Here is a 26704-nt window from a genome sequence, read left to right on the forward strand (position 1 = left end):
ATCATGACCTGAGCCGAAGGCAGTGGCTTAACCCACTGAGCCACCCAGGCGCCCCAGGTGCCCCCTTTTTAAAAGATTTTATTTATATATTTATTTGAGAGAGAGAGAGAGTGTGTGCACCAGCTGGGGGAAGGGCAGAGGGAGAAGGAGAAGCCGACTCCCTGCCATGGGGCTCGATCCCAGGACCCCGGGATCATGACTCGCCAAAGGCAGCCGCTCAGTGGACTGAGCCACGGAAGCGCCCTTCAGTGAACCTTTTCAGAAACAGTCAGGGAAGAGCTAGTCTGGTGCAAATCATCAGGGAAGGCATGGAAAGAGTTGGGGAAACCGGTTTGAGCTCTCACAATAACGTGAGATGCTGTTCGTGGGACATGTGCTGTCTCCTTGAATTCTAATAACCCTTTTAGAAAAAGATTCTGCTGGTTGTCGCTGAATTAGCGTAGGCACAAAGAGACCAAGGAGCTTGCCAGAGGATTCACAGCTGGCAGGTGGCAGTACTTGGAATCAGACCTAGTGGTGTGGCTGTCGGGCCCACACACTGAACAATGGTGCTGGGCTGTCCTTGGCCCGCGGCAAGCACGCCCTCGGTGATAGAGAATTGCAAGGTAGCACTGAAAACCGTAGGGAAGGCCGTTGACCCGTGCAGTGAAGGGTCCTGGGGTGGGAGCCAGCTGCCATGAGTCGCCCGACGGTTTTCTCGATGGATGAGGCCTTGAGCGCATACGTGTGCTTGTCTGAGCCACCTCTATCAGATGCGTGCAGAAACCCCACCCCTTGGGAGGGAGTCCTCAGGATTCATCAGATCACGTCTCAAGAAATAGTAGGTGTGAATCGCCGAGTTTTGTTTGAGAAGAAAATAGAAATATTTTTCTGGCTGGCTACACCCTTTCTTCCGACACGTGTCATTCACAGACCTCGTATTTCTCCTGCTCAGCTTTTTGTCTGTGTGTAATCGATCCGTCTCAAATACTGTGTGGAATATATTTTCCATCTGCTTGCTGTTGGCCAGCCACTTCGTCGCGGGCCTGTTTTCCTCTGGGCCTCAGTTTCTTTGTCAGTAAAATGGGAATACTCAGTACTTACCCTCTGGTAGAACCCAGGCCACGAGTAAATACACTGACGGTGTTTAGAACAGAGCCTCCAAACGTCAGCTATTATTACTATTATAATTTTCTGTCTTCCCTCCAGGGCAGGGACCTTCCCCCTACAGTTCCCTGGTTAGGCTAGATGTCTGGGAGTTGCTCAGTGACTCGATTTTTTTTGAATCACTGGTTCCGTTGTTTTCTTTTGTTTAAAATGTGCAGTCAGGGCCATCAGGTAAAATACTAGGCATTACGTTCCCTCTTAATGGGTAGAGATGCCTCTTTGGGTGGCGTATTTACACAAGGTCAGACCTGCCTGGCCGCTCACAGCTTAGCGGAAGCTTCTTACACCAGGATCTCTCAACCCTGGCACTACTGACGTTCTGGGGCTGATCATTTTCTGTCGTGGGGTGGCCGTCCTGTGCTGGGTAGGGTGGTCAGCAGCATCCCTGCCTCCCATCCACTAGAGGCTAGGAGCGACTCCTTCCTTTTTCTCGTTGTGGCAACCAGAAATGTTTCCAGACATTGCCAAGTGTCTCCTGGGGAGACCTGGTGAGAACCATTGCTCTCTGCTGTTCTGAACACCCAGGCCTCCTCCAGGCGGCTCCTGGCGAATGCTGGGGGCATGTCCTGAGCTGCTTCCATGTGCTGGGTGCCTGGGAATGCAGAGGTGGCCCTTGGCATGGGGTGAGCTCCATCCTCTCATCGCCACTTAAAAATATTTTACATGGTCCAACACGTGAACATGGTCAGAAAGAACCAAAAGAGGAGTCTAGCGTCTCCTGATTTCCTGGGTGTGTTCCTCCAGGCCTTTGCAAACCCAGAGCCTACACAGCCCCAGTTTCTTTCACTCGGGTCTATTTCTGGCCTTTTTTCACTTAGATTTTGTTCCATGCCTGTACAGAAAGCCGAGATTTCTTCTTCGTTCCATTTCACGGCTGCATGATGATTTTTTGCATTTCAGTCTGAAATCCTTGCTGAGTCAAAGGATCACAAGGAGCTAACTGTCCCCTCTTCCCCTCGGGTCTTAGCACTTTCCCCTGCTTTGCCTGAGGTGCCTTTCCAAGAGGCTAGCGCTGGGTTGCCGCCTGGTTACTAGCGGCCCCCCTTTTTTTCATCTGAGCCTCACTTCCCTTCTCTCCCCTCAGCCAGTTTCCCACGTCATATGCCACAGACAGGAGTTGCCTTTTTATTTCTGAGCTGGCTCTCCGATGGCTGCAGTTCCTTGCCGCCATTTGAAAGCCACCCACCATCACCTGAGCTTTCTAGAAGCTGAGCTATTTGGGGTGGGAGTGGGGGGGTGGGACCAGGCTCAGCCCGGATAAATAATGCAGACAGTCTGTGCCACCAGAGGAGCCCTCCCCGAGCAACCAGCTACGTAGCAAAGGCCAAGGCAGCCGGTTACTCCACACTTTTCTTTGTGGTGACTTGGCAGAGTTAAGGGCCTCAAACATGTACACACGTTGGACGCATGCAGCCTTTTGGGCCTGGGCCTGCTGCGGGGGTGGGTGGGGTGCAGTGGTTTCTGGCCTGAGGTTGGGCCCTGCCTCCCCCCGCTTTGTGCAGTGTGAAAGAGCTTGGCATTCTTGAACCAGGAAATTGCTGTTGAGATGTTGTCGGTTTTCCAGAAGGCCTCATCCCCGCGGAGGGGGAGAAGGGGCTGGGTGACTGGAATTGCCTGTAGTTGTTGAGGGCGACACAGTGAATTCACTTGTAAATCAGCCTCTCCTCCCGGGCTGGCTTGCAATTTCAGGCCAGCCGGCTGAGTTTGGAGGCTCACCTTTTACATATGAATGTGCTCCCCCCCCCACCATGTCGCGGAGGGGCCCAGGACAGGGAGAAACACTGGGACACCGGGTAGTGGGGGGATGGCTTTCTCGGCCCCTAGGAGAGGCATGTGAGAAGTAAAGTTAATTTGATAATTATTAAGGGAAAAAAAAAAAAAGCTCAAAACACCTTCCCATTGTGAACCACCACACTCCCTTCTGGACTTGCCACTCCAGCCAGTGGGACAATGGCGATTTGCGGCATTTATTCCCACCCGGTGCAGTAAATGGCTCCTGAGTGAGTGAGCGAGGACTCTGGGCTTAGCCGAGCTGCTGGCTGTCGAGGGTGATAAATTAGAGCCGAGAGCCTGGGGACATGAAGGCGCGTCCCCTGCCTCAGACTGCCTCACTGCAGAGAGGTGAGGGTGACCTTCTCGCGCTGGGCCACCTAGTGCGTACAAGACAGGGGCTGGCCTGGTAAGTGGTGACTCTTAGCCTGTCCTCTTTGCTTCTTCCTCCTCCCCCTGGGAGAGGCTGCTGAGGATCCGGAAGCAGGAATGTCTGCCGTGGGAGAGCCTCAGTTCTCTTTCAAAGAGAGGGGAGGGCCTCTGAGCAGCAGAGCTTTCTCAATGTCAGGTAAGCGCCCCTTCCCAGGGTTCCCTGCCCCTCGCTAGCTTTGCCTCCGAGGTCCTCGGGATCCCTGCGACAGTGACATTTCCCCCCATGTTGAGAATGACCCTTTTGTTCCATGGCCTCATTTCCATCCAGCCGTTCTTTTCCTGGTCTGGGTGAGAAGTTCACATTCCCAGGCAGGGAGGCCTTGGAGAAGCCCGGCTGTCCTGGAGGCGGCTGTGTAGGCCCCTCGGGCAGGCTGTAGCCCGTCTCCAGGGGGTGCGGTTCTAGACATTCCGCGAGTGAATGGATTACTCGTTTTCGCTCCTGGGTTCCTCGTGGCTTGGGAATTATCTGCTGGAAGAAAAACGCTGCCCCCCTTCTCGTCCCCGTAACTTCGCTCCCCATTTCTCATTTCTGCTCTGGGCCCGAGGGAAATTCCAGGCTCTGGTTTCATGATGATATACTTACTGGCTGGAGAGGGCTCTCCAGTGCCCGGGGATCAGAGGCCTGCATGGGTACCTGCTCTCTGTCCTTGGGCACCACGCTGACATGATTAGCCGAGCAGCGCTTTGCCATTTCTGGGAGAGTGGCAAGTGGTCCTGTTGGCAGTGGGCTCTGCAGAGGGCTGGTAGTGACCGGGAGTGCTATCTGCGCTCGCCCTCGGGAGGCCGAGCCGGCGCAGGCCTCTGCTGCCGACCCTGCCTTCGCAGCTCCGGCAGGCCCGCCCGACGGCTCACAGTCTGATGGAAATACAGAAGTCATGGCTTGGGCTTGGTCCTGTCTCCATGTCTCCAGAACTCTGACCTTCACAGGCGCTTCTGAGGAGACTAGGCCTGGTTTTGCAATGGGAGGGGTGGGGAAGGAGGTGGAAGAGGAGGAGGAGGAGGAGGGATGATTGTTGGTTTGAAAAAACAGCTATCCTTTATGGAGTGCTACTCTTTTCGGGCAGTACGCTGAGAGCCTCCCGTGACTAGACTCATTTAATCCTTTTGTAATTCCTTAAGGTGCCCTGATCTCCATTCTGCCAAAGGACAGAGGCACAGAGAGGATAAGTAGCTTCCTTGAGCTGCCCTGCTGGGACCCGGTTTCTCTGGACGTGCGGTCCAACTTCCGGGTGGGGTGGCCAGCTGTCCCGTGTTGTGTGAGACTGTCCGTTTCCTTTGTGGCCCACGAGGCCCGTTCGTTGAGTGGCTTTCTCTTCATTCAGGCCCCACAGGCTCTCCGTCCACATCATGGACATTTAACGCCCACAGAGACACGCCAGAGGGTTGATCCTTCTGGGGAAGCGCCTGGCGTTCAGCGGGGCCCCTTTCCCTCTCCCGAGGAGACAATTCCCTGTCATGGTGTGTCATTTCCCAGACTCTGGAGAATGTCAAAGGCGGTGACTCAGGTGCCGGATGTGGGTGGGGGTTGGGGTGCCGCCGTGGCCCAGTCTGGCAGGCCTGGATGGAGAGTGGAAGGGGGGTGTGGGGGAGAGGGGCGCGGCGGGAGAGGAAATGACCACGCAGGCCCCCTGCCCCCACCCAGCCTGTTCTGTGGTCTGGGCCTCCGGGTGGTGCCACCATGGCGAGGTGAATGCATGGGGAATTCAACCACCCTGCCAAGCCCCAGGCCGCCCCCTGCAGTTGTGAGGGAAAAAGGCCCATGAGAGTGTGCTGGGTGGGAAACATAGACCCGATGTGAGGAGGCCATCTCCTCCGTGTGAAGCCCCGTGTGAGCCTCCTAGTCACTTCACCTGGGTTCAAATCCCAGCCCAGCCTCTTGTGTCCTCTTGGGCAAGTGACTTAGAGGGAAGTACACCAAAGGGATTTTGAACAAGGCCCCCTACGTTGTATGTAATAAGAGAAAGCCTCAGCTGTTAATACTTGTGGCTCAGGAAAGCTAAAAGCCTGGGTTATCTTGAAGTTCCGGTGTCTCTTAGGTCAGGGGGCATCTCGGAGGGGCTGAGTGGGATTATTTCTGGCAGTTCCCGAGACACAGGTTGGAGAAGGATCTCATCACATGCCTGGTTCCTAATACCCAGTAGGCCTTCCCATATTATTAAGATTTCACTGAAATGTCACAGGAGGGGAAAGTTCTGCTGTTTCCTGCTCCTTGCCAAGCTGTTCTCCTGAGTCACCGCTCTGTCCTTTGCCTGGAGGAGCTGTCCTCCCTTGCCCACGTTAACTCCTTCAGAACCAGACTTATTTTGAGGGAGTGGGAGTAGGAGGCAGAGAGGGTCGCTGGTGGGCCAGTCCCATAGTGGAATCTCTCCAGGCCCTGCTGCCTCACAGAAAGGACTTTCAGATCTAGGTTGAGCCATTTCCCTTGTGATTCAGTCCACGGTGGCTGTTGTCAGCCTTCCAAGTTAATAGAGGAGATGCATTTAGCAATAAAACCTCGTCAGAATTAAATCATTAAAGAGGGGGGAAAAAAACTTGACTCAGCTTTCTGGAAAAGGTCCTACACGGGCGGCTTTGTTGCCATGACTACAGCAAAGCCCACGCCCACCATTCTGTCACCACCCAAGGCCTAGGAGTGGTCTGATTTCTAACTCAGAATGCTGACGTCCGAGGGACTGTGAAGCCAGTTGTGTTTCTCGCTTTTGTCCTCCAGAGCCTCGCGGAAAGCCTCTGCCTTTGACAGATGTGTCTGTTGCTTGGGTCCCGTTCCACTCCTGCCCCTTGGACGCAGCTGCCGATCTCTCATTAGCTCTGGAGGGAGTCGGTGTGTTTGTAGCCAGGAACAGAACTGAGGTTTTTGTGGTTTGCTGGGATTAGAAGGTTGGGGTCCTCTCCGCTACGGGTAGCCTTTGGTCGGAGCCCTCCTCGCTGAGCAGGACTCCGGTTTCCCCTTTGGTTTCCTGCTGGGCTTGGGCAAAATGCTGTCTCCGGCTTAAATTGCTTGTGTGTGTATTTCTCCCTTCTCTCTGCTGGAATTAATGAATTTCAGAGTTCAGAAGGGACCTTAAGGTCGTCTGGTTGTGTAGTTTTTAATCTTTAGTGTTGCTGACTCACTTAGGTAGAGTAGGCGTGGCCTACCGGAAGTTGTCTGTTTTTCCCTTCTCCCATTTTGCAGATGGAGCCTGGTGTTTTCTCCTGTTTCGCTGTCTTTATTCTCCCTGCCGTGGATCCTTGCCCAGCTTCGGTTCCCTTAGCCCCAGGCCAAGCCCTCAGGTGGCGTTGGGGCAGGAGAGGAGGTGGGCTTTACCAGTAGTGAATCCTGTTCCACATTAGTGAGAAAGAACTTCAGATGCCTTCCCCTAGCACACATTCTAGAGCATCTGAAACCAGTGTGCTCCCTAATTCTCTGGAGGGCTCCCTAAACCACAGATGGCTAGGCTTTCCTCTAGAGTTTCTGATTTATAGCTCTGATGTAGGGCCTGAGAATGTGCATTTCTTACAAATTCCCAGGTGCCACTGCTGCTAGTGTGGAGACTGCTTCCTGGGATCCATCATCCCAGGGGGTTCTCAGCTACCAGCAGGTAACTTAGATGCTCAAGGAGGGGCTGCTGTCCTTTCTGGCTCCCAAAGGCTGGCTAAGTGTTGGCTGTGCTGTGTGGATCATCTGCCTTGTTCTTGTGTTCTAGCCCAGTGATTCTTCAGGAGGCTGGTACCACCCCTCTGTGAGTGTTTGGGAAGGACGAGGGGGTGCCTTTTGTTGTCAGTGTGTTTGGGAGGACTGCTGGCAGTGAGGAGGAGGATGCCCAGGTGGTCCTTGCAATGAGGAAAGCTGTCCCTTCCAAAATCAATGTGCTCCATTAACAAACATGGAAACACACGAGTTGTTTTTATCCTGAATGTGCCCTTAACTTTTCTGCTGATTTGTTTTTGCTCATGTCCTTTCCTCTTTAAAAATCTACCCACAGGGGCTCCTGGGTGGCTCAGTCGGTTGGACATCTGACCCTTGATTTCGAATCGGGTCATGATCTCTGGGTCATGAGATGGAGCCCCGTGTCGAGCCCCACTTCAAGCCCCATGTCACCCCCCGACCCCGCGCGTGCTCTCTATCTCAAATAAGTAAATCTTTGAATAAAGAAATGAATAAAATATCTATCCTCAGGGGCGCCTGGGTGGCTCAGTCGGGTAAAGCCTCTGCCTTCGGCTCAGGTCATGATCCCAGGGTCCAGGGATCAAGCCCCACATCAGGCTCTCTGCCCGGCAGGGAGTCGGCTTCCTCCTCTCTCTCTGCTTGCCTCTCTGCCTACTTGTGCTCTCTGTCAAATAAATAAATAAAATCTTAAAAAAAAAAAATCTACCTTCAAATGAAACAAAATGTAACAGGTATCAAAAGTGTTGCCTAGTTAGTTGCTTTCAATGTTGTCTGGTCAAGGTGCCATTTCTCCTTGGATGCATCTCCTTGGGGCCCCCAAAACACCTTTGTTTTTTTGTTTTTTGTTTTTTTTATTCTTTTTAATAGGCTCCACTACCCAGTGTGGAGTCCAGCATGGGGCTTGAACTTCTGACCTTGATCTCAAGACCTGAGCTGAGATCAAGAGTTAGCCCCTTAAGCAGCTGAGCCACCCAGGCACCCAACCAAAACACCCTTCTTAAACACACATCCTCTGACATTTGAGCAGGGTTATTTGGGTTTCCCAGCTCTACGCTGAACAAATCCCAGACTGCAGTCCCCAGGCCCATGGTGATGGGTCCCAGCTTTGTCCTTCCGGTGACATTGTTTTTCCTGAATCAGGCCTTCGTCATTTGCTCGTTCCTGGCTTTGGTTTGTACCTGCTGCCTTTTTGCATGCTCCTGAACCTCCTAAATGCCTCAGTTTATTTATTTTTTTTTTTTTAAAGATTTTATTTATTTATTTGACAGACAGAGATCACAAGTAGGCAAAGAGGCAGGCAGAGAGAGAGGTGGAGGCAGGCTCCCTGCTGAGCAGAGAGCCCGATGCGGGGCTCGATCCCAGGACCCTGGGATCATGACCCGAGCTGAAGGCAGAGGCTTAACCCACTGAGCCACCCAGGTGCCCCTAAATGCCTCAGTTTAAATTTATTTTGATAAAGTCCTCTATGCTCATGAGAAATACAGTTTACAAGGGTACACAGTGAAAATGATCCCTCCCCTTTCTCCTGCATGTTTCCCTACCCCCAGGCAGCCGCTGGTCCCAGTTGAGAACTCCGTAGTAGTTTTGTGTTCATCTGGGAATGTTCTAGGCTTGTGCAAACTTAGATTTCTAATGTCGTTTTTGGAGGGTGTGTGTGTGTCAGTCTTTTAATGGCGCTCAGTGTGTCCTGCTCTTTGCCTGATGCAAAAGCTTGCAGAGGGTCATGGATCCGTTTGCATAGAGGTGCCTCCTTATTCTTAATGGCTGCGGAATATTCCACTGTATGGGGGGCGGCGCCTGGCTGGCTCAGTTGGTTGAGCATGTGGCCCTTGATATCGTGGTTGTGAGTTCAAGCCCCACGTTGGGCGGGAGATTATGTAAAAAAATAAAATGAAGAAAGAATATTCTAGCGTGTGCCTGTGGTATGTTATTAGACCAGTCTTCGTTTTGTGGACATGGTCGTCATTTCCAGATGTGGGTACAACACTCAAGAGTCTCATTTGAATCACCTTAGGGGTGCTTTGCTTCTTGTGACTGTATCCGTAGCATGCGTTTCTAGGTGGAGGAAGTGAGTCTTCACGGATGAGGGCAGAGAGGGGTAAGGATCTCTGCTGGGCACGAGAGAGAGGAGGCTCTCTAGGGGAACGCCGGAACGCCAGGTCCAGGCTGTGCCTTTTTGGGGAGTTTTCCTGTTAACTCGCTGGGCAGTGACCCAGATGAGCTGAAGATCCTGTGGTGTAGCATTTGGGGATTTTCCTTGGATTTCCTTCTTACACTCTAGGGCTGTTTCCCCATGTGCCTTGGGGCCATCCCTTCAGGCTCTCTGGGCCTCCATTTGTGGCATGATCCTCCGAACTCTGGGGTCTGTCTCCCTCAAGGTGCCTGTGGTTAGTATTTCATTTCCTCATGGGGCTGTGTGTCAGTGTAGCACCCGGAACCCTTGTTCGGGGTTTTTCTGAAGTTGCCCGGTGAGACTGGAACATTCCATCCTGTGGATCAGCTTTTGCAGAAGTCGTTCACGGTCTCCTTTAATGAGCCTGCTTGGAAGATGGTCTTTCAGGCAGAAGGAGACCCCTAGGAGGCCTCGCATGTGTCTGTACTGGGCCATGTTCATCTGCCCCAGGGGCCCCTGTCCACACGCAGAGGCTGGTGACGCACGGCGCGTCCCGCATGCTGGGGCTTGCCTGTGAGTTAAAACTGGAGGAGGCATGTCGTCAGTTTCGCGTTGGGGATAGTCGTCCTTCTGGATTCCACATCCCACCCTATCCCCTGTGCTCTCACGTAGCTGTCTTTCCTTGTGCCTGTAACTTCTCTTTCTCAGAATGTAAGGCACACCACCCTGGGCCCTTACTTCGTCCCGATGCTAATGAGACAGCCGGCGGGCATGGAGTGGACCCAAGGCCTTGCAGGTGAAGATGGGGTGCTGGTGGAAGTGTCTGGGCTTAAACGAGATGCTGGGAGAGTAAAAATGGGAGGGAATGAATTGGCGAGGGTTGGGGGGCTGGCACATCTCAGAGGAGAAACCGGGAGAATGTCATTTGTGTCTTACCCCTTTGGAGGAAGGTCACAAACAAGCACAACACCATCACTGTTGTCGTCTTTCACAAAGAAGTATGTATGCCTTTGATATCTGGAAGTGTGTGGCCTCTCTGGGCTGTCTTTCCTGGTTTCCTGGCTGTTGCCATCAGGCATGGGTATGAAGAAGAAATACTTCTTTGGGATGAGGATGGTACTGGGGTCTCTGACACAACTCATGGTCAACAGGGATACAGTAGAGAAGGGTGGGGATTTTGGCAAAATGGTGAGTACATTTCCAACTAAATAAATGGCTCACTGGTTGATACACAGATCAGTCTGGGACCATAAGTCCATGCAGGCCCAATTTGTGTGTGTTTTGTTTTGTTAAGAAAAGCCAGAGGTCTATGATTATGTGAAGTTTCTCAATTTTTTTTACTATAGCAATGAATTAAAATTTTAACAAAAATGGTATGCAGACTGAAGAAAGAGTGTGTGACTTTTGAGACCGTTAACCAAAGGGATGGGGTGAGTGTATCCTTCTAGGAGGACGAACGAATGAACGCTACAATGGCTTTGGGCCTGGGGATGGAATGCCTTGTGTCCCACACACCCTCTCCCTGGGGGGCCTCGGCCTCCCTGATGACTGCTTTAAAATACGTGGTCCTGTGTGTCTCTTTCAGATCCTGGCTCCACAGAGAGAACAGCCCAGAAAAGAAAGTTCCCCAGCCCTCCGCATTCTTCCAATGGCCACTCGCCACAGGACACATCCACAAGCCCCATTAAAAAGAAAAAGAAACCCGGCTTACTGAACAATAACAATAAGGAGCAGGTAAAGGGCCGCTGGGAATGGCGTCCACACCAGCAGGACAAAGGCGGTCGTGAGCAGTACCGTAGCTTTCTGACAGCCTGCGTTCTTGGCATTTAACAAGCTGCCTTGCTCCAGCTGTCATTTGTATAAGACAAGAAGGGCAGTTCCAAATGGGTCTGTGTAGAAATTTCTAGTGGCTTTTTTAGATCTGTTCTGGGGACAGGGTAGTGACCCAGATGAGCTGAAGATACTGTGCTATAGGATTTGGGGATTTTCCTTGGATTTCTTAACTTAGACTCTAGGGTTGTTTTCCCCAGGTGGCCTGAAAAGTTTTTCCTGCTAGGCCACGTCAGTAGGATGGGGCTGAGGTCTGCCTGGAGGTAGTTACGGGGCTGAGGCAGGCTCTCCCCTACTGGTCTCACCTTTCTCATCTGTAAAATGACAGGTTTAGGTCTGTGGTTACACAGCTGCTGTCTCTACCCATTGTCTACTGTCCTCTTTGGTAATTGGTCACCATTTCCTCTCACTGCGCATCACCCTTGGGGCGATCAGAGTCTTTTTCTGGAACCCATCCGCCTGCAGCCGACACCTATCAGCCAGATAGGAACATCCATTAGCTGTCTTAGATCTTAAGAGACCTAGCTTTAAAATTCTCTGATGCAGGCTCGATACTCTTCTGATTTAAAAAAATGGTAGATGCGTTAGTGGTCCACGACATCAGATCTCCTAGCCCTGGAGGAAACAGAATGCCCCGGTGGTTCTGTGAGCATTTCGGTAGGGATTCCTCGGGATGCATTCATCCGTCTCGTGCATTACGGTGTGCCAGAGTGGGCCCTGGGCATCAGAGGTTGAATAAAACAAGGTTCTCTCTTTCCTGGGAAGAAACCTAGCAATGGTTAAATGCCCAGAACTGGGAGAGGGGTGCATTTCTGCACACTAATCTATTTCCATGCTCAAAATTATAGAGCGAGATGCCAGCGCTGCCTTTGCGGTGTGACCGTGGGCAAGTTAACCTTTTCGTGCCTGGTTGGCTTTATCCACTGAAATGGGAATAATGGGATTTCACGGGGTGTGGTGATGAAATGAGCACACGATGTCAATCGTAATAATAAAAATTAAGCCAGGCTCGATACTAAGTGGAATAATCGCAGGAACTAGGTGTGAAGTAATGAAACGGCAGCCACAGAGATGTTCTAGATCTGTGCTGTTGTGTGTAATCGCCACAGGCCACCTGTGGTCATTGAACACCTGCAGATGCCAAGTGTGACCCAGGGACTGGGTTTTTATTTTTGTTTTTTTTCCCTTTCTTTTTTCTTTTTTAACCAAAAAATATTATTTAAGTTTTTATTTAAATTCCAGTTAACATCGAGCGCAGTGTCAGTTTCAGGTGTACAGTGTGGTATTTCAACACTTCCCTACAATGCCCCAGGCTCATCACAGTACGTGCACTTGACTTCATCCCCACCCCCGACCTCCCCTCTGGCCACCGGCAGTTTGTTCTCTGTAGTTAAGAGTCTGTTTCTTGGAGGAACTGAATTTTTAATTTAATTTTAATTTGTTGACTGCCTGTGGCTTATAGCTACTGTGTCGGATAGTAAAGGTCTAATGAGATGGGAATCCCGTTAAAAGAGAAGAAATGGGTCCTAAATAAATGTCTCGGGGGATTGAGAAGCACATACAATGTGCTGGTGATAATAATACTAAGGGACATTGGTTGGCCATGTGCCACTTCCTGTTGTAAGGCATTTTTCTGGGTTCCTGTTTGTAATAACCCCGTGGGAAAGGGCTGTCATTGTGACCATTTTACAGATGAAAACACAGAGGTTCAGAGAAGTTAAGGTGTCTCCTCAGGGCTTCAGAGCGAAGCAGAAGTTGCATGTGAGCTTAGGTCTCTCCGTCTGGCTTGAAGCACTGACGACCCATCTTTGTCACCCAGAACCATCCCGTAGCTGCTGGCAGTGAAGACTGAGCAACACAGACGGGTTCCTGGGGCTCCGTTGCTTGAGCATCTGACTCTTGATTTTTGGCTCAGGTCATGATCTCAAGGCGCATGAGGTTGAGCCCTGCCTCGGGCTCCACACTGGGCTGGATCCTAGAAGAGATTTTCTCTCTTCAAGAAAGAAAAGAAAAGAAAAGAAAAAAATAAAAAGAGAAACAAACAGGAAGGCCATAGATAATCCCTAAACCTTAATTTAGCTAATAATTTAACTTTCTGGGCAAACTCTCCCTTACCAGGTACCAGGAATGCGTGAGGTGGAGTGTCCCCTCTTTGCAGGAGGCCTTCTCCTTTGGCCTCTCCCTGTGTGTGCTCACGTGAATCACACTTTTTGGGTTCCTCCCTGTCTTTTAGGGAGCTGGCTTGTACCTCTCTTTCTGGAAGCTGATCTCCTTGGGGAGTCCATGCATTTTCTTCTCTCCCGTCCACATCCATGTGTTAGGACCATTTCTGTTAACACTGAAGGAAATGTGACCACAGGGACACATTTGTCAGTCCGTGTCCCCTTCCAGACTGGCAGCTTCAGAAAGTGGCCAGTGTTTGGTGGGTGCTGTCACAATGGTGGGGGGTTGGGGTTGCTCCTCGTGAATACATAGCGCACTCTGGGTTTGGAAAAGAGGGGACTGGGAGGGGCTGGACATGGGGCATGATTACGCTTCTCAATAATCTGTCATCCTCAGTATTGATAGAAGAGTTTATGGGACTGTTGCACAGGGGAAATGCCATCTGGACCTAGAGATCTGGCTCTTTCTAGCCCCACTGTGTCTGGGAGACTCAGTGTGGGACCCTGTCAGTTGCTTGCCCATCTTTGAGATTTAGTTGTCTTGTAAAATAGGGGTTTGGGCTGGAAACATCGTAAGGCTGATTGTAGGTTTGTTTTTCAGCCTTAAAACTCCCTGGGGCCAAACAGTCAGGAGTTGGCAGAGGATAAACTGGCTTAACTGCAAAGAAGTGACGTTCCTGACCCTTGACCCCATAATTCATTCTAGTACATAATATTTGCACTGTAGCAGCAGCCTCTCTCCTGTAACAGTCTGTTTTTCCTTAAGGGGAACTTAAATCCCTTAAAAAAAAAATTCTTCTGGACACTTTCCCTTTCCTCTTTCTTTCTTTTAGGATTTTATAGCATTACAAAATAATGGAATTAAAAGCAAATTGTAGGTCTGTAAGTGCTGGGTTTTACCAGTAGTGTAATTTCTCATTCACCAACATTTGAAGATCATGAGATTTCAAGTAACAACTTATATATTTGGGTTCTTACAAAAACTCAGAAAAATCCAGCAATAGCTGCAGGGGAGTAGAGCCTGCCCCTTTATTTTTTTAAATTTTTAAAAATTATTTTTACTAACATATAATGTATTATTTGCCCCAGGGGTACAGGTCTGTGAATCATTAGGCTTACACATTTCATAGCACTCACTGTAGCACTTACCCTCCCCAGGGTCCATAACCCAGTCACCCTCTCCCTAACCCCCACCCCCAGCAACCCTCTGTTTGTTTCTTGAGATTAAGAGTTTCTTCTGGTTTGTCTCCCTTTCAATCCCATCTTGTTTCATTATTTCCTTCCCTAACACCCCCCCCCCCCAATTCCTCATATCAGGGAGATCATATGATAATTGTCTTTCTCTGATTGACTTATTTCGTTCAGCGTAATACCCTCTCGTTCCATCCATGTTGTTGCAAATGGCAAGATTGCATTTCTTTTGCTGAGCCTGCCCCGTTAGACACAGGGTGTTCTAGTTTTCCACATCCCCCCGCATCGTCAAACTCTGTTTGCTTTGCTTACACCTGCGCTTCTGGCTCTTACAGGCATTCAGGTGCCTTTGAATTTCGGCGCATATCCGTATTCTTCCGTCCTCTTCTCATTTTCTTTAATTTATTTTTTGTGTTCAAAAAAGGGAGAAAGCTTTTCTTGGCTTATAAAAACAAGCAACCCCCCCCCCATATTTTTCCATTTTTGGTAGACTTTTTATTACCAATTGGAGATAGGGGTTGAATTTCTTTTTTTTTTTTTAAGATTTTATTTATTTATTGGACAGACAGAGATCACAGGTAGGCAGAGAGGCAGGCAGAGAGAGAGAGGGGGAAGCAGGCTCCCTGCTGAGCAGAGAGCCCGATGCGGGGCTCGATCCCAGGACCCTGAGACCATGACCTGAGCCAAAGGCAGAGGCTTAACCCACTGAGCCACCCAGGTGCCCCCAGGGGTTGAATTTTTAAGGTTGGACTTTATATCACCCATTTTTCATATATTAGGAATTCAGTAATTTTTAGGGGAGTTGTAAGAGGAACTTTAAAACACACTTTGTTTTATGGGAAAAAAGTATTTAAGGCTTATAATTATTATTATTTTAAAGATTTCATTTATTTTCTGGACAGAGAGAGCGACAACAAGCAGGGGGAGTAGCAGACAGGGAGAAGGAGAACAGGCTTCTCGCCAAGCAAGGAGCCCAATGCAGGGCTCAATCCCAGGACCCTGGGATTATGACCCAAGACAAAGGCTGATACCCAACTGATGGAGCCATCCACATGCCCCTGTAATTAATTTTTAAAAAAAATTTTATTAATTTATTTGACAGAGATCACAGGTAGGCAGAGAGGCAGGCAGAGAGAGAGGTGGAAGCAGGCTCCCTGCTGAGTGGAGAGCCCGATGCAGGGCCAGATCCCAGGACCCTGAGATGAGCCAAAGACAAAGGCCCAACCCACTGAGCCACCCAGAGGCCCGCCCTGTAATTAATTTTTTTGAAAAAGATTTTATTTATCTATTTGAGAGAAAGAGCGTGTATGTGCAGGTGGGGGGTGGGGAGGGGCAGCGGGAGAGGGAAAAGCAGACTCCCTTGATGCGGGACTCCATCCCAGGACCCCGATATCATGACCTGAGCCAAAGGCAGACGCTTAACCGACTGAGACACCAGGAGCCCTACAATTACTTTTTTATAGCCTTTTGTCTAGTGGTTTTACTCTGTAGGAAAGGTTTGAAAACTTGGAGGTGCTTTTTCTTGGGATTGGGGAGGGGAGAGACAGCCTAAAGCCTGGAAGGACACTCCTGGCGTTTGTGGAAGATCAGGTTGCCAAATATCCTGCGGTAGATGTCCGAAGAAGTATCTTTCTGTGAATGACATTAGGACCTTTACTGAAAAATAGCCACTCTAATTTTTGGTTCTTGGGACATTTGACTAGGAAGACTCCCTTCTGAAAGGTTTCACCCCTCCTCCCCATCATTAAAGGATTGAGAATCTGCTGACAGATTGGGTGGCCATTGGTATACTTTCGATCAAATAGGGTAAAGGAATGATGGGGCTCCCCCTCACTGCCTTTGAGTATAGGATGAGCTAGATAAGTGGGTGAGCTAGGTCTTACTTGTCAGGCCCGTGCATTGTCTTAAAAACTTAAAAAATACTCACAGAAATTCCTTGTTGGGCTGGGGTAGTGTATTAACAGTCGGGACCACGGAGGGGGGTCCAGGCTTGCTGGCTTCTTCCTGAGCTCTGGCAGCCCTGGGAGTGTGTGTTTGCCTCGCTCTCTCCATCACTGGAGCTGAGCGGGAGCTGCCCCTTAAGATGGGCCCAAGTACTGCCACTCCCTGTTGTCTCGCCAGCATCCCGGCTAAATGCCAGCGACGCTGCTCACACTCCAGGGCTGGGCAGTTTTTCTTAGAGCAGAGACATATTTTACAGCGTTGGTGCTTTAAGTGGAGAAGAACAAACGCTGGAATGAGGACCGTTTTCATTTCATGTGTGTTACCTTTCTGGTCCATGTAAGAATTTGAGTTTGTGGTCCCCCCGAGTCTCCCACATGCACCCTGTGCTCACACCTGAGCCAGAGGACCCGTTCTCTGCTTTACGCAGACCAGGTGTCAGCTGACTACAGCCTGTGAGCCAGATGCCGCCCAGAGCCTGGTTTTGAAAATAAAGTTTTATTGGCACACAGCCACATTCTTTCATTTACATATTGTCTGTGGTTGCTCTTTTGCTACTGTGGCCGACTTGAGTCCTTGTAATAGAGACCACATGACCTGCAAAGCCTTCAGCTATTTGCCGTCTTTTTGTTTATAAAGATTTTATTTACTTAGTTATTTAAGAGTCACACAAAGAGAGAACCTAGGCCGAGAGAGGGAGAAGCAGACTCCCTGCTGGGCAGGGAGCTCCTCACAGGACTCGATCCCAGGACCCTGAGATCATGACCTGAGCCGAAGGCAGAGGCTTTAACCCACTGAGCCACTCAGGCGCCCCAGTTTTTTCCCTCTTTAAATGTTTCCGTATTTGTTATCAGACTATTTTTATGGAGCAGGAAACGCAAGTGGCCGATGAGGCAGATCTCTGATGGATGCGGAGGTTACCAGGCGGCTGGTTCTGAGCCGCAGCAATGTTGCTTCAAGAAAGAGGGAATATCCTGAAGAGGGTTTGGGGCAGCCTGGCACGCACCCCTCAGGACTGCCCACCCCCCCCCCCACCGCCCCGGAACACCCACTCCCAGCCAGGTGTGGGGTGAGGGCAAGGACGTGGGGGGCGGGGCTTAACTGCAGAAGCAGCAGGATGGCTTCTGTTGGGTAGGAGGTACCTAGGTTGCCAGTTAGGGAGATTAGCTGGCCTGTTTGATTCTTCCAGTTTCGTTTAGATCGGCTCTTCCTGTCCTATTATTAACTTGCTGAAAGGAAGTCAGGCACTGAACTATGGCTTACTGCGTTGTTGCAGAAGCCACAAAAGCATTCTGGAAGACCTCACTCAGGTTAGAAATAGATCCTGCTTGCTTGACATGTGAGGCTTATCTTTCCATATGAGGATCTCCTCCTCTTCCTTCCACACCTCTCCTCCCTCTTCTTTCTTGTCCTCCTCCTTGTCGTCTCCCTGCTCCCCTCCTTAAAGCCCCCATTCACCCTTTTCTCCTGCCCCAAATGCACCAAGAATTTCCTAGGCAGAGAGGGGTCCCTGAGCATCGGTGGTTCTCAAGCAAGGGCAGTTTTGCTCCCCAGGGACATTTGGCAATATCTGAAGACTTTTTTTTGGTTTGTTTGTTTTGTTTTAAAGATTTTCTTTTCTTTCTTTTTTCTTTTTTTTTAAGACTTTATTTATTTATTTGAGAGAGAGGGACAGTGAGCGAGAGCATGAGCAAGGAGAAGGTCAGAGAGAGAAGCAGACTCCCCATGGAGCTGGGAGCCCGATGTGGGACTCGATCCTGGGACTCCAGGATCATGACCTGAGCTGAAGGCAGTCGTCCAACCAACTGAGCCACCCAGGCGTCCCTTATTTATTTCTTTGATACAGAGAGAGATCACAAGTAGGCAGAGAGGAAGGCAGAGAGAGAAGGGGAAGCAGGCTCCCTGCCGAGCAGAGAGCCTGACTTGGGGCTCAATCCCAGGACCCTGAGATCACGACCCAAGCCGAAGGCGGTTGACTTAACCCACTAAGCCACCCAGGCGCCCCGGAGACATTTTTGATCATCATAGTTTTGTGGATGGAGGGACGCTCCCGGCATCTAGCCACAGATGCTGCCACATATCCTGTAGTGCGCAAGATGGCTCCGTCCCTCAGAGAATTTTCTGCCCTAAACAACAGTAGTGTGAGGGTCAGAGCCCCCTCCCCGCCCCCTGCCATGTTCTCCTTTCATGTCCCCTTCTGTGGTGTTTCTAGTTGTTTTTCCTAATTTTCAGATTCCCCCAACCCCCTTCACAGCTCTTTGCATGAAAGAGAAGTTATTTTGACCTACAGAGAATGTTCTCTGAGAGGATCACTTCATCATTAGGGTCTCTCCTCACCCCGCATTGTCTTACATAGGGCATCAGGGCGAGGAAAAGTTGGGTTGTCATAACCTAGTGTTGTCATCTGTTAAGTGAGACTAGTAGTGTCTATCCTGAGTACCTCTCTGGGGAGTTGTGAGGATAAAATGAAGAGAATGTATGAGAGTATGTTGAACACTTGGGGAGAAAATTGTAATGGTGTTACTCTCTAGAAACCCAAGTATAGAGCCTGTATCTGAACTGAACCAGGGAAATAACTGGGCTCAGGAATTACGCAGTTGCCCTTAAAAGTCTTAGTTGTTGGCACAGCTGGGTGGCTCAGTCGGTTAAGTGTCTGCCTTCAGCTCAGGTCATGATCCCAGGATCCAGCCCCACATCAGGCTCCCTGCTCAGTGGAGAGCCTGCTTCTCCCCCTCCCCCTGCCTGCTGCGCTCCCTGCTTATGCTCTCTGTCAAATAAATAAAATCTTAAAAAAAAAAAAAAGTCTTTGTTGTTTTCCTAGTAGAAATGAGAGTAGGGAGGCTTCGAAGGATGGATTAACAAGGATCTGCTAAGGAAGCATCTGGGAGGCTTGATAAAAAGGAGTGTAGAAATAGCAGGCATTTCGAGAACCTTAAAACCTCATAATAAAAACCAGAACAAGACATGACTGCTTGTAATCTTGACCATTCTTTCCCATTATCCTGGGGAGGGGGTACCCCAGGATAAAATAAGGGCCCCATTAAAATAAAAGGGAAAAGAAAAGGAGTGTAAAAATACTAGAGAGGAACAGACAAAACTGATGTTGCTTAGAGCAGATCTTTTTAATCAATAAAATGTTAGAGCTGTATATACCGGAGGTCAGGCTTAAAAAGTCTAACCACATTTCTAGGTACCAACAATGACTACTTAGAAAATGGAATAGAGAACGATCCCATTCATAGTGTCAACAAAAATTAGGCAGCTGTAACCAACATATGAGATCTTTGAGGAGGAAACGGTAATGTTTTGCTGAAGGACAGGACAGGAAGAAAAGCTTACTGTCAAAAGATAGGTCCTGTGGTTGTGGCTGAGCCATTATCCCTGGAATCAAGCTCAAAGAGGGTTGAGTAACTTTCTTAAAGTTGCACAGCCAGTTACTGGGTCATTTTGATGCTTACCACCAGAATTAATTTTCCTTTCTTTCTTTCTTTCTTTCTTTCTTTCTTTCTTTCTTTCTTTCTTTCTTTCTTTCTTGACTTTCTGTCTTTCTTTCTTGACTTTCTGTCTTTCTTTCTTTCTTGACTTTCTGTCTTTCTTTCTTTCTTGACTTTCTGTCTTTCTTTCTGTTTTTCTTTCTTTCTTTCTTTTTTTTTTTTTTTTAAAGATTTTATTTATTTATTTGTCAGAGACAGAGGGAGAGAGAGTGAGCAAGCACAGGCAGACAGAGAGGCAGGCAGAGGCAGAGGGAGAAGCAGGCTCCCCGCCGAGCAAGGAGCCCGATGTGGGACTCGATCCCAGGACGCTGGGATCATGACCTGAGCCGAAGGCAGCCGCTTAACCAACTGAGCCACCCAGGCGTCCCTCTTTCTTTCTTTCTTTAGTAGGCTCCAGGCCAAGTCAAGAGCCCAGTGTGGGGCTTGAACTCAAAACCCAGAGATAAAGAAAGACCTGAGCTGAGATCAAGAATTGTATGCTTAACTGGCCAAGCCACTTACTTGCTTCCAGAATTTCTTTTATTTTTTTAAAGATTTTTTTTTTTTTTAAGATTTTATTTATTTGTCAGAGAGAGAGCACAAGCAGGCAGAGCGGCACACAGAGGCAGAGAGAGAAGCAGGCTCCCTGCTGGATAAGGAGACTGATAGGGAACTCGATCCCAGGACCCTGGGATCATGACCTGAGCTGAAGGCAGCCGCTTACCCGACTGAGCGACCCAGGCGTCCCTCTTTTCTTTTCTTTTCTTTTTTTTAATTATTTATTTTATATATTTGAGAGAGATGGAGGGGCAGAAGGAGTAGGAGAGAGAATCTCAAGCAGACTCCACGCCGCGTGTGGAGCCCAGTGCTGGGCTCCATCCCATGATGCTGGGATCATGACCTGAGCTGAAATGAAGAATGGTATCCTTAACAGACTGAGCTACCCAGGTGCCCTCCCTCAGCTTCAGAATTAATACTTTCTTTCCTTTTCCTTTCCTTTCCCTCCCCCCTTTCCTTTCCTTTTTTAGATTTTATTTATTTGAGAGAGAGCATGATCGAGATAGAGCACAAGCCAGGGGGAGAGGCAGAGGGAGAGGCAGAGGGAGAAGCAGACTCCCTGCTGAGCAGAGAACCAGAACTCTGAGATTGTGGCCTGAGCCGAAGGCAGACGCTTAACCAACTGAGCCACCCAGGCAGCCCCAGAATTTTTTTAGAGTACTTCTTAAATCTTCTATTTGTTAATGATTTCCAGTAGATATTTTCCTGATGATTTTCTTTTGAGTGATCTTAGGCGTTCAGAATGTGGGTTTGCTGGATTCTATAATGCATCGTTAGGGAAACATTTTTCTTGATATTCTGGAGCAGGAAGGGGTTTTGCTTCCCATGAATTGGCCACTTGTGTCATCTTTCTGCTATTGGTGATTCTGAATAGGAGATCTAGCACCTCTGCAAATATGAGGACCTATCTTGTTGAAGATTATGGCTTCAGGAAGCCTCTGGTTGGCTCAGATACTTTATGTGTTGGGCGTAGAGTAAAAAAAAAAAATGCCTTTTTTGTGGGGGTGTGTGACTCAAATCCAATTGACCTATTCTCCCAGAGCCTGTTGAAATAATCCTGGGGTGAATGCCCATAGTTTAGTTGGCTTTGTTTTGGCTTCATTTGTTGGTCTATCAGTAATGGCAGCACTGAATTCAATGCATATGTTCTGTCATCCCATTGACTCCCAACCCAAATACCACGGTGATAGGTATTATCATCCCCATTTTACAGATGAGAAAGTTGAAGCTGAGAGGTGGAGATTTGCCCAGGGTCATGCAGCTGGTAGAGCTAAAATTTGAACCTGGGCATGCCTGGGTTGTAGCCATTGTATTATTCTGCTGGTGCAGCCTCTGAACTCTTAGACACCAGCTTTTCAATCCATGGTTTCTGAAAATAGAAGAGAGGGAGAGGAAATAAAAATGTGTAGTATGTAATGACCTATAGACTGTGTATTTAGTAGAGTAACCCAAGCTAGCTTGTTAAGGGATGTGTGGAATGCTGTGATGTTCTTTTGTTGTTATTGATGTATTTGTTCAAATTCCTTTTGAGAATGCACATTTGTTTTGAAACCAAACCTGTCTTTCTTGCCTACATTTCAGTCAGAACTAAGACATGGTCCGTTTTACTATATGAAGCAGCCACTCACCACAGACCCTGTTGATGTTGTACCGCAGGATGGACGGAATGATTTCTACTGCTGGGTTTGTCACCGGGAAGGCCAAGTCCTTTGCTGTGAGCTCTGTCCCCGGGTTTATCACGCTAAGTGTCTGAGACTGACATCGGAACCAGAGGGGGACTGGTTTTGTCCTGAATGTGAGGTTAGTTCCTGATGAATGAATGCATTATCTGCCTCATTTCCTTTCCTTTCTCTTTCTTCCTTTCATTTTAAATTTTTTGAATAATCCAGATTCCGGGGGAAAAAAAGGCATTTCTTGCCCTCCACTTGCTCTATCCTGGTCACCCCCTTTTGGGACCAGCTTTGGCGGGGGCCTGAGCGTTGCTCCTCTCGCAAAGGCTGTTGGACTGAGTGTTGGTTTTCTTTCTTCCTGGGTCTTTGGATCACTCTGGGATATGCAGCCTTCTCTGATGCTGCTGTAACGAACATCTCCGAAGTCCGCTTAAGAGCTGTTAACCGTTCACGTATTCTGAAACGATCGCATGCTGGGTTTCCTCTTCTTGGATGTTGTCTCCTGCTTGCATCGTGGAATCATCGGCGGGAACTGGGTTGAGAAGAACAGCTTGGGTTGGTTGCTTCGTGTGGCTGTCATCTGATGCTTCCGTTCATGCTACAACTGTTTTCTCGAGTGCCCGGGAGGTGCTAGGGACCCGGCCGTGAACAGAAAGGGGTACGCGTGACCTGCTATTCAGGAGAAGAGGACCAAAACCAAATAAAATGAATTGGAGAGGAGGAATTGGGAGTAAGGCGGGGCGAGGGTGTTTCTGTGTCAGGTGAAGAGGACCAGGACGGCCTCAGGAAGACTTGAGAAGTGCGCTCTGCCGCCTTCCAGCCAGTAGGCAGCAGGCACAGCCCGAGCAGAACCGCGCCGACTTGGTGAAGAGCGTGTGCCTTTTGTAGGAAAGCCTAACCGTTTTCCTTTATTAAAACAATTATTCCCGTTTCCACAATTCTGAGGCATCTTCCATTCTTGGCGACTTCCAGTGACACGCTTTCGCAAGATGCTGCAAATGATGTCATCTGCGCAGTCATTTAATGGGGAATGTCACTTGGATTCGAAGGTCTCTTAGAACTTGATCTCACACGAGGAAGCTTTCTGTGTGCGAAATGGAACATTCCCCCCGATGTCTTCTCTCCCTTTCGTGAGGAGAAGAAGCAGGCTATAGGATGGTGTCTGTGGTGCTGCTTTTGTGTTGGGAAAGGAGAAAAAGACGAACTGTGTGAAAAGAGATGAGACATCCCATCGATATGATGACATTTTAATGGTGTTCTGCCCCTAAAATTGAGGAAGATGGCCTCCAGTGCTCTGGGATACTTGGTGGAGAGACGCATAGGTGCCCCTTTGCTCAGCGATGCCCTCTGGTTGCAGAGTTTCACCTGATGCCGCTACAGTTAGTGTGGTCCATGGAACCTTCCTCGGTTTCCTTTTGTCTTGACCCACCTTTCCCACTGTTGAGTAATTTTGCAGAAACGACAGTGGCTTTTGCTGCTGCAAGTACAGCTCTTGAGGGTTGTGGCGGGAACAGTAGGGATTTATTGTCCTGTGTAGAGAGAACCCAGAGGCAGGGCCAGGCCAGAGTTTGTGCACAGCCGGACCCTTTCTGTTTCACTGTGGAGGCAATGTGTGTCCCCTCCCACACCCCTTGGCCATAAGGTGGCTGCTGGGGTTTTTATCACTTGTGCCTAGACCAAAATCCCTCTATGAGGAGGAGTGTTTCTCTTTAGAACCCTTTATTATCAAGCAGAAGGACCTTGCCCTACAGCCTTTGGCTGATTCTGCCCTTGGCCTCATTGTTCAGCACTGGACCTGTCTTCATGCAAAAAAATCTTGAAAATGCCTGGCTGGCAATTTCAGTCTATGACATGGGAACTGGGCACTGTTGGCCGGGAGGGAAGGGATCAGGGATGGAGCAGAGGTGAAAGTGGTTGCCATGGATTGCTACCTAGAAGCGAACAGCAGTTCAGACAAACAGGTGTTCCGTGTCTAAGGTTTAAGGCCCCAAATGTCTTCCAAGGGTGCATTGGCAGTGCAGGCACCTGGCTAGCTGTCTCAGGCTCGGGTAGCTAAGCAGTTAGGGACGTGTGTCATGTACTGTTTTCAGCCTCTGAGCAACTCCTGTGTTGCCCTTTTCCTCGACAACCAACCAGACACATCTGAAAGTTCTTTTTGGAGGATCCAGAGCTCTGAAGGATGGAAACTAAATCAAGATTAATTGGAGAAAACTTTTCTCAGCTCTCCCTACACAGATGGTTAAAGAGTGTTTCCTGACATCATCAGGCTTTGCTATTTTGGTGTTGCTACATAAGGAGTCTGAAGCTCTGGGATATGGTAGCAGATTGACATAGCAGAGTCTGGTTTCAGACATTTCTCTGGGCCTCTTCTTTGATGGGAATTTCCCTTTCAGAATGACATTTCCCATGGAGACAGACAGCTAGACTATGCATCTTGTGTCATTTGCCAGAATGTCCTGAGTGGGTTCACATCCGTGGTGGCAGAATGAAGTCACATTTATATTTAGTTCTCTACCATCCCTTGGATTCTTTCTGTGGGGAGGACTGTCCTTTTCCGTCAGTGATGTCACTGAGTTAATGCCCTGTCAGTTTCCTGAAAGGTAGCCCAGAATGCTGAGAGGATCAAGTGAAGCGACTGATTAATTGTGTGCAGAGATCACCCTAAAACCATTAGTGGTCTTTCCTTTCACATCCCATTCTTGAAACCCACAGCTGTAATCATGACGATTTTTCAGGTCCCTGCTCACCTCCTTCTTTCTCAGGTTATGTCATCTTTGTGAGCGAAAAACACTTCCAAATAAGGTCATCATCTGTGGATTACTGTGTCTCTTCATTTTTATCCACTGACCCAAAGTATGGTCAGTTGGATTGGAGTCTCTCTCAAGCGAAACAACTAGTCTCGTTTGGATGGGAAAGACTTTTTATTATGAGCTGGTTTGAAAAGTAGGAGGAAAGGGAACTTTGTACAGGGATAGTAACTTTTTTCTAACTGAAATGTGTGTGATTTTGACTTGTAGAAGATTACAGTAGCAGAATGCATCGAGACTCAGAGTAAAGCCATGACCATGCTCACCATCGAACAGTTATCCTACCTGCTCAAGTTTGCCATTCAGAAAATGAAACAGCCAGGGGTAAGAAGAAAGTTCCTCTTGGTATAAGTGTAAATGGAAAAGAGTGACTTTTGTTCTTCTCTGTTAACATTCTTGTTCTGAGTAGTCTTTGCTTTCCAGACACCTGTGCACACTCTTTGGGTCTTTTTATGTGCCTGGCTCAAATACCTAAAAATTAAATATAAAGTACAATTCCACTCAGTTAATTCTTCGTAGCGAGCACTGTATGTTCCCGACGAGTTTAATTGGGGAATGACATGCAGTAGAAAGTTGGTGGGGATTTAAAATTCTGATTGGTTGTGAAGTGAAACCTCATACCCAGAATTTTAAGGAGCTCCTGTGCTGCTTCCCTCGGGAGTTAGTAAATTCCATTTCAATGAGACCGTGGAGTACAGCCCGTTTTGTTGGTAATCAAAGTGTGGTGATGGAACCTCCAAGTGCAGTTCAACCAGTAAGACTCCCATAAAGGGTGAGATTCGATTCATTCCTTCAATTTTGAAATAGGATTTGATGGACAGCCTTCGCCTCTTAAAGGAAATCCAGATGAGAAAGTAAGGCTGCCACGTTTAGCTTGCACGCCCTGGTTCCTAGTGGTTACCCGCCCCAGAGTCCCGGGCACATCACAGTCATGGTGGTTTTAGTTTTTTTTTGGTGACCTTTTCTAGGAGGGTGACCGTAAAATGCCTCATTCTTAAAAAGAATATGGTGTGGCCATATAATCAACATGTTATGACATTCTTTGTGCAGACCAGTCTAGAGAAACTTTAAGGGTAGGGTTTTCCCTTTTCGATTTGCACAGAGGCACCATATGAGCTAGTGGTGACCCTTTGTTAAACTCTCCAGAGTCTGCTTTCTATGTCAAGGAAATATGCAGCCCTGTAGAACCTCCAGGGTTATCGAGTAGACACTGGCTTAATTTCTTAAAAAATACAAAACCAAAAAACAAAAACCATAAGCTTTTGTTTAGAGATTATATTCTGAAATTTGATACCATGAAAAAAATTCAGAGCATGCCAATTGGGTGTTGCTAAATCAGGAATCTATTTGTCTCTGTAACAAAATCTCCGTCAATGGAAGCAGAAGCATGGATAGCCTCAGTTTGGAAAGAAAAACAATTTTTTTTTAACTGCAGGTTTTTTTTTTTTTTTTTCATATTGAGTGACAAGGAATTACTTCCTGCTTTTGCATAGGCTAAATTATTTCTGCTGAGACTGTTGCACAAAAAAAAAAAACAAAACAGATTCATGTAGGGTTGTCAACACTGTAGACTTAAAAACCAAAGAGAAAAATCGAAGAAGGCCTTAATTTCTCACATAAATTGTTTGATATAAAATCAATCAGGGCAGAAAGTTACCGATGATGTCGAAGCATCTTTGTAACTTGCAGTGGCCACACACTGTCCTTCTGGGTAGAAGAGGGCTCCAGTGACAACAAGTGGTAGCCCTTTCAGATGCCTTGCTTGGCTGTCATTTGGTGTGTTTTTTTTTTTTTTTTTTTAATAAAGATTTTATTCATTTATTTGACAGACAGAGATCACAAGTAGGCAGAGGCAGGCAGAGAGAGGGGAAGGGAAGCAGGCTCCCCGCCAAGCAGAGAGCCCGATGTGGGGCTCGATCCCAGGACCCTGAGATCATGACCTGAGCCGAAGGCAGAGGCTTTAAC

At 48.5% G+C, this 26704-nt stretch overlaps 1 protein-coding gene across 9 annotated transcripts in view; it reads left to right on the plus strand.

The window, feature by feature from the left end:
• The window catches only part of ZMYND8 (zinc finger MYND-type containing 8), a 140574-nt gene that overhangs the window by 43106 nt on the left and 70764 nt on the right, over positions 1–26704 (plus strand). For 5 of the 9 annotated variants that reach the window (XM_032838605.1, XM_032838606.1, XM_032838608.1 and 2 more), the window contains exons 4-6: positions 10693–10841; positions 21844–22062; positions 24950–25063. In XM_032838605.1, the coding sequence (XP_032694496.1) occupies positions 10693–10841; positions 21844–22062; positions 24950–25063 (482 nt within the window). The remainder of the gene's footprint in view (positions 1–10692; positions 10842–21843; positions 22063–24949; positions 25064–26704) is intronic. The other 4 variants (XM_032838607.1, XM_032838610.1, XM_032838611.1 and 1 more) reach the window with 1 other exon arrangement.

The sequence above is a fragment of the Lontra canadensis genome, unplaced genomic scaffold (assembly GCF_010015895.1).
Source record: "Lontra canadensis isolate GAN:19392208 unplaced genomic scaffold, GSC_riverotter_1.0 scaffold105, whole genome shotgun sequence".
Taxonomy (NCBI): Eukaryota; Metazoa; Chordata; class Mammalia; order Carnivora; family Mustelidae; genus Lontra; species Lontra canadensis.